We start from the raw sequence: 10,732 nt of genomic DNA on the forward strand, positions 1-10,732 counted from the left end.
CTTTGAGGTTATGTACTTTTTTTTGATAGTTGTATATTTTACATACATCAGCGAATGTACGTAGTATCCCCATTTGTATTCAGAGTCTATGCGGCAAATGTGTTTCAGAGAGAGACAAGGAAAGGAACCGAAGGGAAGCTTACGTATGTACGTACATGTCTACGCTAAATTCTTCAGGCAATGGATAATACAAACACTCACTTTTCTAAAACTTTCACCTCAACTTTGCTCTATGGGACCTCCCTTTTGATTTATAAATAAAATAAAGTCACGTAATTTGGAGCGACTATAGAGGAGCATTCCATTATCTGAATAAGAGTCTTTTCTCCTCTTAGAGGCAAATTATCCTTCATTAATGCAAAATAAATATGCTCGCAAAGAACTGACGCATACACAAACAAGTATATGTAGTCTTAACGTGACGCAGTTCGAAAGTTTGATAAGAATATGTCTTAAAATAGAAATTCCATAGTCTTCATCAGATATGATTAACTATTTGCGCCATTAACACCAAATTTCCTTCGAACAATTATGGTACAGACGTATTCTATAAACCACGTGCATACGTACTTATACATATTAAGGTTCCTTCCATTCCAGTCGACGTGCCTTTGATATATTTTCTATTTTGGTCTTGGCGGAACTTTATTTAGTTTTTACTTTATCGGACGCCGCAACGAGCCTCCGTTACCAAAGGAAATGGATGAATAACTGTCACAAAAGTATCAGACTAATAATTATTATATAAAAATAGGACTGCGATCTACTATAAAATCCATCTTTGCACTTTTGACTTTTTGTTGACTTTTCGTTTGAGTAATTTATACCAAAGAAAAATACTAAATATAATAAAAATAAACTCCCGAAGTATTTAAAATGACAGTAGAACAAACTCCCGCTTATAGCATTGTTCATGAAAGATCCGGAGCTGACCTAAACGTCGAAGGGAAAGAAATTATCTATTACAAGATATCAAAAGCAATAGCAGGATTGATTTAGAAGCAGGAGTATTAGAACTAGGGGAAGAAAATCGAATTACTCTTTCTGATATAAGAGAAAAAATAATTCAAGCTGGATCACACTGTATGCTCGTACTTATATGTATCATCGTATTATATGGGCTTTCGGCAATAACTGCTTTCTATATCAAAACAATGATAAGTTTATTATATTTGCTATAAAACTTTATCATTATTGAAATTATTTGGACAGTCACTGGCAGGACCACTATTTGGGACCATACTTGAAGGACAAGGTTTTTTATAATATTCATTGAACAGTGGAGATGCAGGGCCTACAAAATATAGTGGTAGCCTTTTTTTTTTGTGTCGCTGAAGTAGTTCGTATATCCCAGCAAGCTTTTCTCACCTTTTCTCAAACATCACATTACTTTTTCCTAATGTGGTAATGCTTTTAAGAAATACAAGTGATTATAAATAAATGGAATTCTATATTCTATAATATTAATTAAATAGATGTAATAGACTATGACGAAATGTGAACATCAATGCTATATGAAATATCAAATGTATCATAGTCTTTGCCTACCAGACATCTTCTTGGTATTTCCCTGCCGTTTTCAATGCCTTAACCATTTCTAAAGCTTCAGCTTCATTGATGCCATGGCCTTTTTGTAATATATTAATAAAAGTACGACTAACATCTTTAGCCATTCTACCCGCGTCACCACATACATAAATATAGGCGCCCTTCTTTAATAAATCCCAAATATCAGAAGACATCTCATTTAATTTATCTTGCACATAAACTTTTTTAGTACCCGGTACTCTAGAAAATGCAACGTTCATTTCAAATGATTCACCCAAAACAGTAGCATATTTAGACCATTCTTCTTGATATAAATAATCTTGCTCGTTTCTACAACCATAGAACAATATATGTTTACCTAATTTGATACTATTATCCTTTTCCACTTGCGCAACACGTTCTCTAATAAACCCACGGAAGGGTGCTACACCTGTCCCTGGTCCGATCATAATTACTGGAGTCTCAATGTTCTGAGGTAATCTAAATGTTGATTGACGGACATGGACTGGTAACTTATAATTGGCAAATAAATCTCTTGGTCCATTTAAATCATAATGAACGGGCAATGGATTTATTTCAGTAGATTGTAATTGCTTATTTTGAGCCAATTGAATATTCCTCAATAAATTAGTAGTGACACCAACAATATTAGAACCTGTTTTTGGATTTGGTGTATTTTCAACAACTGATGTGACATGGATGGTATTCCTTTCTGATAATGAGGATGATGAAATGGAGTAATAACGTGGTTGTAATTTTGGAATATTTTCAATTAAGAATTCCCATGGAATGCTTTCCCATTTGGAACCGCCAGACAAGTATAATAAAGCGTCTGCAAGATTGAAATATTTGGATGTGATTTCTTGTTGGAATGCATCTTTATCTTTAGCTAGTTTGGTCAATTTTTCCTTGATGGAACTATTTGGTGCAAATTGGATTAAATGTTCGAAAAACTGTCTTGACACAGGACCTGTAATCTCTAAATAATGTCTAATAACAGCACCGACGGTTGTTGGGCATGGAAAGGGAACCTTGATAGTCTTATCTTGGGATACCAAATTGAAAATTGTATCTGGATTCAAGTTAAAGACATTCAAAAATTGTTGTACTTTTTCAGTAGCATTAGATGGCCAAATACCTAAATGGTCACCGGTGGAATATGAAATGTTAGAACTGGAAATATCAAATTCAGAATGGATACAATTACGTTCAACGGACGTGAATAATTCGTGAGATTTTATAATTGGTGCAATAAATGGTTGTGCAGCAGTGAATGGACCTGTAAATGCTGGTTCACTAGGTAAATACTTAGAAGTTGGTTCACCTAAGGAAACATGAGAATTAATTTCAGGTAACGTTTCATATTTGAAAGTAGATTTGAATTTATGTTCTTGTTCTTCCAGATGCAGTTTATTTTTCAATTCGGCCATAATACTTTCTTTCCAAGTTAGATAATCTTCATCGGTGGAACCAGTAGCATCATCACCTTCTCCAATACTACCGAGCAAATTACCACCAGCACTTTGTAAATATTTCAAGACTTTTCTTGCAGCACCATTATAGAATTCATAAGTGGAGTTACCTAAACCAAAAATACTAAAGTTCAAGTTTGTTAATGAATTTTCGCCGGTAGTTGTAAGAAACGTTTCAAATGGAATGGCGCCATCGGGGAAATCACCTTCGCCATAAGTGGACATAAATATGGAAACCAAGACGTTATTTGGTAATTCACTTAGAGTGTCATAATCATAAAGTTCCAAGTCCGCACATAATACATTCAGATTAAATTTGGATGATAATTCTTTAGAAAATTTCTTGGCATAATCTTCAGCGGTACCTGTTTGTGAACCAAATAGGACTAAATAGTTTTTATTATTTTCTAATACCACTTGTACAATATCTCTAGAACCGGAATTGACAGCCGATATATGGTCGTCATTAGAAAAAATGAGTTCCTTTATAACGTCCCATTTTTTATAGATGAAAAACAATATACAGATAACTGCAACTGTAAGTAAGTCTGTACTGTTCATGCCTGATTGTACTGTTTTTTTGAAAGATCGTTTCAGTTGCAAGGATCAATTGAAACGTCTGGCTTCCCAATTCTTCAGATGTGGTGGATGAGCATTCACTTGTACTTCGAGATATACTCATGTTAAATTTATATATAGTCATGGCGAATCTACATCTCCCTTATCCTTATAATATTCATTTGCATAAACGACAAACTTCGAGGAATTTTTCAGTTTCGTTTAAAGACATACATATGTACGTCGTTAAAATGCCTCTTTTTTTCTTTCGGCAGTGCGTTTTTTCGAAGTAGTACGAAGCAGCAGTGGAACTCTGCCCATTTACTTACTTACTTGAGTAATTGGGTACTTGGCCATAGTATGCATATTGATTTGAAAGAAGATACGATCTGCTACCGGAGATAGTGGGGAAGATCTAGATATATATAATATAATACGGTGTACATCATAATTTTGAATTAGAAACTTTTTTTGTATTGTACATCAGAACAAAGGTTATTGAGTAGTTTTTATTACTGTTCCTATAGAATAGGTGACCACAGTCACTTGAATAGAAGAAAGTTTAATATTAGAGACATGGAGTCTAGTGTCTGATTATTTCTATATTTTTTCTGTCATAGTCCCTATGTTACAATTACAATCACAAGCTCAAAATTCTAGGTCTTGTTCTTTAGTGATATTATTACATTATCACCTTCATTTAGACATGCACAGCTGGACCATATGCGTCTCCTATACTTTTTTGAATATCTTCTTTTAAACCTTCTGCCTCTGGTCCATCTAAATTCATTATTTCTTGTACTAACATCAGTAAAGAATCCAAACCAAACTCTGCCTGCGTTCTTCTCCCTATACGATATAAAATGAGACTGCCTTCGATATCAGATTTCTCCTCCAATTTGACAAGGTATTCCTTCTTCTCCAAGTTTTTCATTAAGTCATCAATACTCCATTTCAAAATCGGTATTTTGGTACCATCTGTTGGTACCCCAAATTTTTCTAATGCAGATAGTAATTCTTGATGAAGAATATTATTCTTGGAAAATAAAACAATACACAATATGACACTCAAGAGACCTTTGAATACTAAATCTTGATCCACACTCAATTTATTTTCCAAAGTGTTCAAATTCTCTAAACCAACATCATCACCAACATACTGACCGTCAACTACTAAATCTTCATATGTCCTTATACTTTGTAACAATTTAAATTCGTCGAAATTCTTCAAATATGGCATCTTGTTGACAAGAATATAGCATGTTGCTCTGTAGCCCAATGCTTCTTCAACTTCCTTAGTTCTGTTCCCTGGATTCTTGTTGGAATTGTTATTACTGTTCGTAACATTGTTATTAACAATCTTAGATGGCAAACCTTTCAGTTCATATCCATACACATCACCCAATATATTATTGATCTCAGCAAAAACTTTATTAAAAGGAATATTCGAGATTTTCTGTTGGGAATAAATATCTCGTAGAACAGTCTTCAATTTGCTCTGAGTGATTATAGTATTTTGCGATTCAGCTGACGATAATAAATACCTGACGGCCATAATAGCTACTGTATTCGTTTTATTTTGGCCATATGTTGGTGTGGCTGATTGTTCAATATACTCCTCACTATCGCTCATTTTTTCTTTTAGATTCTTCTTTCTTTGTGTAGTTATCAAGCTAAGTATATTACTCGTCTTTCTAGGGTAATGATTGCTCTTCTATTACTACATCCATTACCCGTTGGTGTTGATTAGGCATTTCTGAAGCTGCTTATCAATAATTTTTCACTAACGCGTAAACAACGACGTCTCATATTATATATATACTTCTACAAACCATAATCTGGTGTAGCGCTAACACAGAAGACAAATCTGATATGGCTACCTATATCAATTAAAAAATAGTTCAAAGAAAAGCTTTTTTGTGGATATATATTACTGAATAACTAAAAAAATAGAAAATTCCAAGTAGTTCTTTTTAGATGAGTCGGGAAACAAAACAATATATCTAATACTCTAATGGACCAGCAACATGAGGCCAAAAGGATTCTACATAATCTTTTTGTTCTTCTTTGGTACATCCCCCTCTAACTGCAAAATAACATCTCCTGTCGATGGGAATTTCCCATTCATTTGGATTACCACCAACCATCTTACCTCCTGTTTCCTCTAAGATACACCAACCTGCACAAACATCCCATGCCCAGCAACCACCTTCCCAATACGAATCCAACATCCCATTAGCAACGTAACACATATTCATTGCTGCACTTCCTACACTTCTAAACCCGTGAATATATCCACCTTTGTCACTCAACAAATTTTTATAGGTAGCCATCTTCTTATCGAAATTCCCTGAACCTTCAGATCTTTCAGCACCACCTTCTAATCCTACAACAGATTTTTGTAAAGTTAAAGGTCTCTTTGGGACATTAATCTTGAATGAATTCAAATAAGCACCATTACCCTTAGAAGCATGGAATAATTGATTCAAATGAGGATTGAAAACTACACCAACAACAGGTTTTCCGTCCTCAGCTAACCCCAAAGAGGTACAACTATAAGGATATCCATGGATGAAATTAGTAGTACCATCAATTGGATCAACGATAAAAGTAGGGTCCTTAGAAATCTTAGTCTGGCCAGGGACATAACTTTCCTCCCCAATGAATTTAAAAGTAGGGTATTTCTTGTTTAGAGCTTCTTTGATGATCGATTCAACTTTCTTATCTACCACAGTGACCAGATCCACCTGATTGGCTTTATCTTCGTAAGTGTCAAATTTTGTCCCAGTATGCTCTTTGATAATGGGGCCAATTTCTTCTTGGACTAATTTGACTAATGTTAATTCGATTTCTTTTAATTCTTCTTTTGATAATACCATTTTGTGTTAAAATTTTTATTCTCCTTTGTGTGTATTCTTGATTAATTGAGAATATAACTTGCAATTGAATACTCTTATTCAAAACTGAGAGGTTGGCTATCCAAGTACTTCTTCCTTTAATATATACCCTTCCTTAATTTTAATAGTGAAAAGTTTCGGAGTGCAGTGCTCCAGAGAACGGGGAACTTCTATGTGTTAGTAGAATATTTCTCCAGGATTTTAAGCAGCAATTCGTACGGATGACACATTATCTATTCAACGTTGCATAGTCCAGCTAGTGCCTACGTAATTAACACGGAGATAATTGTTATCCAGACATATAGCTTTAAGGAAATAACTCCTAGACGTTTTTGGAAGGCTTACTGTCGTGGCACCGTCGTTAAGTGAACGATAAATTACAACCAACCTTTGGAGGAACATTATGATTAGAAACTTACAAAGTATATCATCAAAAGTGTCTATACGGCCATTTAGTAGAGCATCAATTTTGTACAAGATCAGTGATATTCGATTAACATTGTATAGTAAACCCAACTGTGGATTATGTGAAGAAGCGAAAGAAATAATCCAAGAAGATATATTGTCACAGGAGAAATTTAAAAGATATAAAGTTAAATTGAAAATAGTAAATATTGATGATTTGAAAAATAAAAAATGGTGGATTAAATATTGTTTTGATGTCCCTGTACTTCATATTGAGAATGAGTCCAAGAAGGGGCAATTAGAGAGGGTTTTTCATAAAATGGATGAGAAGGAGATCCTAGATAAAATTGAAAAGATGAGATAGTAGTATCATACGGTTGTTAACAGCATGTAAATATTAAAGGAGTCAGTAATATGGCTTAGTTAAAAGCTAGAGTATCATCTATTACTACATTTAAAAAGTATGTTACATATTTCTTTGTACAAATTAGACCTCGTAGGTTCCCCTTTTGTTTACTTCAAAATGATTACTAATTTTTATTTTACAAGCAAAACGAGTACGTTAATGTCTCCTCTTTTTTCTTCTTGTGTCAGCCTTTGAAAATTCTTCATCTTCTAGCAATAACAATTTTTTGCGTCCATGCCCTGGTGGTTTCATTGACGTATTACTTCTCTTAGTCTGTGTTTTAACAGTCTTGATTTGAATAGGGGAGGGATTCGTCAATTCTAAATCGTCATTCGATGACGAGGAAAGATCAAACTCATCACTATGATTTACAGATATAGATTGCGATAATATATCCTCTTTATGCTTGTTGTTCCTAAGATTGTTCTCATCCTTATTATCTTCATTGAACGTTCTCATATTTCCTTTAGTTATAGATACTGGAGGTGAATCATTGGTTCTTGTTGGTATCTTTAATTTTTCGTTTATTTCTAACTGCTGTTTTAATTTGGTTTCCAACATAATAATTCGCTGATTTTTACTTTTCACTAGCGACTCGATCTCTTCTTTTTTATCACGAATTTCCAACTTCTCTGCTACAAGGTTTTGTTTCTCACAATTAAGTGAAATTATTTTCTCTTTCAGAACTCTTAATTCATTCACATTTTCCTCGTCCCCAAATGATTTTTCTTCTAGCGCTCTCTTTAATTTCCTGTTATCCTCTTCTAATTCCAGCTCCTGTGCTTTCAATTGAACTAATTCAACATTTAACCTTTGTACTTGTTCATTATTCTTTTGGAATTTATCCAACCTATCATTGTGATCCTTCTCATAACTAGCTTTAGATGCTTCTAATTGTTCCACCCTTTTTTTCAACATTTCATTCTTAGAATTCAAAACATTTGTTATCTCATTTTGTGATAATATCTTATTTTCACAATTTGATTTTTCAATTTTACTTACTTCTTGAACTTTTTCCAATTGTTCCTTATAAGACCTAACATTTTCTTGAAGTTCTTGTATGGTATCATTTAATTTCTGGTTCTTATCGACATGTCGAGATAATTCAATTGTTTTTTCTTCCAAAGATTTGACAAGTTCATCATACTGAGCTTCTTTTGTACCTAGCTCTCTGATATTTTCTGTCTTCTGCTGTTGTAAAGAAGCCACTTGATTTTGCAGTTCTCCGATATCTGATTTGTACTTTTCACTAGTTGTCAACTGCAATTGATATTCTTGAATTAATTTGTTCAAATCATTAACCAATTGTACGGGTTCGGAGTTACTAATAAAAATGGTCTCTTTGATATCTTTGACTATTTTGGATAATGCTTCTTGAGTTGTTTCATTACCATCGCATATTTTACCTTGAAGATTGTTCAATAATTGTGAAATGTTCACTTTCTGCTCGAGGAATTGTTCTAGGATTTCTTTATGTGTTTCAATACCAGCTTTCTCAGACCGATCAGTTGTTTCCGTCCATAGTTGGTTTAATTTAGTTGAAAGACTATATTTAAAGTATAAGTTAGTAACAAAAAATTCCATGGCTTCAAATTTGGAGTAAAAGTGTCTTATTAAATGTATAGTTACCANTTTATTTGCATCAGAAAGTTTGCCGACCAATATATTTTCGTATTTACCATATTGTTCTAACAATTGGCTACTAAGTTCAGTTTGTAACATAGTTTGTAAATTTTCTTCTAAAAGGTTATTCCGATCCATATAATTCTTTCCTTGTATTTCCAAAAGGTGCTTAAATTCCTCTCTTAGCTCGATAAACTCTTGGAATAAAGAACTATTTTTTATCTTTTCTTCACTCAATTGACCTGAATAATCATCTACTTCTCTCTTGAGATATTCAATTTCTTTATTTTTCTTGATAATTTCTATGTCTGTTTGCTTTTTGGAAACTTGCAACTTGTTCATTGAACTTTTCAGTTCCTCGATATCTGTATTATATTGATATATTCTCCTTTGTATCGATTCATGGGATTTTTTGAAGTCTGATAACTGTTGATCATTGACTGTTTTTTTACTTTTCAGATATTTTGATGATTCTTCTAAGTTCGAGAGCAATCGTTTAAACTGGTTAACTTTCTCAGAGATTTTTTTAGAATCATTTTCGTAGTTACGTAATTGTGATTTCAACTTGTTGTTCTCTGTTTGTTGAAGTTGAACTTCATGTTTTAAATTTGCACATATTTTTTGTGTATTTGTAAAAGCTTCCAATAATACATCATTGGAGGTTGCATTTTCAGTAGTATTAGTAGTATTACTCTTGTTTAATTGAGCGACATTTAATTTGCTTTTTGAGCTACTTAATTTAGCTTTAATATCACCATTATCAGGGTTTTTATTCTTCGATTTCGAGGTGGTTTTATTCTCCTTTGGAGGAATAGATACACTACGAACTTCTGTTATCTCAAAGTCCCCGTCATCTTCATCCTCATCGTCATCGTGTTCTGTATCATCAATTTGATCTTGACCATCTCCCGCTTCTTCATTTACAATGCGTTTAGATGTAGTGCGAACGTTATTGATAGAATGTTTAAAAGATTTTTGATGGTTCTTTTGGAATTCATAGTTACTATCTGTATATGAACCGTTAGATTCCATCAAAGATGTAAGGTCTGTAGTGTTAGTCCCATACGACTGGCCATCTTCTTGTTTATCATTTAGAAGTAGATCATCTAAAATGGATGAACTGCCCTCTCCCCCCGTGAGTGATAGATTTACCCCTTGATCATTCAAATCAGTCTCTTTGCCACGTAATTTTGAGAAAATATTATTGGACCTTGCTTTGAATCCTAAAGAACTATCTCTAAAAAAATTCGACATCCGTTTTCTTTCTTTCGATAGTATTGTTTTCTTCGATTATATCAACAGAGATATTAGAATTAGCCGCCCAAGTTAAAGCACTGATCGAGTTATTCAAGAGGCAAAAAAAAAGGGGCGCTAGAAAGATCAATGGACAAAATACCAACTTTATAAAGTACCTATAATCCTTTAAGTTCTAGTTCCTGGCTAATTATGATCGGTTACATCCTTTTTCCATGTACAATCGATAATGGCGGTCGATTTGTTTATGGTCGCCACCAAAAATGATCTATTAACTCCATGCGTAAACTACCTTAATGATATCAAAGCCTGACAACGCGACTCAGCGGAGAATTAGCCGCCATCGGCAGTTTTGTGAATCGCGGAATTGATTGAGCGTATAATCAAGCTGAAGATGCTTAGGAGTGTTTTATTCCTTTCTTCAAAAGGTATTTGGTTGACACTAGTGAATTTAACATTGAGTAAAGTAGTTTTACAAATTTAAAAACCGTAATAAAACCAAATGGACGAAATATATCACTACTTGGAACAAATGCGATGCCAATTCCCATATCATACTCTTTGGGTAA

The 10,732-nt window shown here is 33.6% G+C and overlaps 5 protein-coding genes across 5 annotated transcripts; 1 reads left to right on the plus strand and 4 right to left on the minus strand.

Annotated features, from left to right (window-relative positions):
• Positions 1–1,544: 1,544 nt before the first annotated feature.
• Positions 1,545–3,581, minus strand: NDAI0C03940 (NADPH--cytochrome P450 reductase; the record flags this gene model as incomplete). The annotated part of the gene is made up of 1 exon (XM_003669249.1): positions 1,545–3,581. One exon carries the CDS (start codon positions 3,579–3,581, stop codon positions 1,545–1,547), a length of 2,037 nt encoding a protein of 678 aa, XP_003669297.1.
• A 697-nt stretch (positions 3,582–4,278) lies between these two features.
• On the minus strand, positions 4,279–5,211 carry NSE3 (Smc5-Smc6 complex subunit NSE3; the record flags this gene model as incomplete). The annotated part of the gene is made up of 1 exon (XM_003669250.1): positions 4,279–5,211. The coding sequence occupies one exon, from the start codon at positions 5,209–5,211 to the stop codon at positions 4,279–4,281; it is 933 nt and encodes a 310-aa protein (XP_003669298.1).
• A 370-nt stretch (positions 5,212–5,581) lies between these two features.
• On the minus strand, positions 5,582–6,457 carry INM2 (inositol monophosphate 1-phosphatase INM2; the record flags this gene model as incomplete). Its single annotated transcript, XM_003669251.1, has 1 exon — positions 5,582–6,457. The coding sequence occupies one exon, from the start codon at positions 6,455–6,457 to the stop codon at positions 5,582–5,584; it is 876 nt and encodes a 291-aa protein (XP_003669299.1).
• Positions 6,458–6,878: 421 nt separating this feature from the next.
• Positions 6,879–7,244, plus strand: MGP12 (Mgp12p; the record flags this gene model as incomplete). Its single annotated transcript, XM_003669252.1, has 1 exon — positions 6,879–7,244. One exon carries the CDS (start codon positions 6,879–6,881, stop codon positions 7,242–7,244), a length of 366 nt encoding a protein of 121 aa, XP_003669300.1.
• Positions 7,245–7,442: 198 nt separating this feature from the next.
• ZIP1 (Zip1p) lies at positions 7,443–10,163 on the minus strand (the record flags this gene model as incomplete). The annotated part of the gene is made up of 1 exon (XM_003669253.1): positions 7,443–10,163. The coding sequence occupies one exon, from the start codon at positions 10,161–10,163 to the stop codon at positions 7,443–7,445; it is 2,721 nt and encodes a 906-aa protein (XP_003669301.1).
• Between the last annotated feature and the right edge of the window lie 569 nt (positions 10,164–10,732).

The sequence above is a fragment of the Naumovozyma dairenensis genome, chromosome 3 (assembly GCF_000227115.2).
Source record: "Naumovozyma dairenensis CBS 421 chromosome 3, complete genome".
NCBI lineage: Eukaryota > Fungi > Ascomycota > Saccharomycetes > Saccharomycetales > Saccharomycetaceae > Naumovozyma > Naumovozyma dairenensis.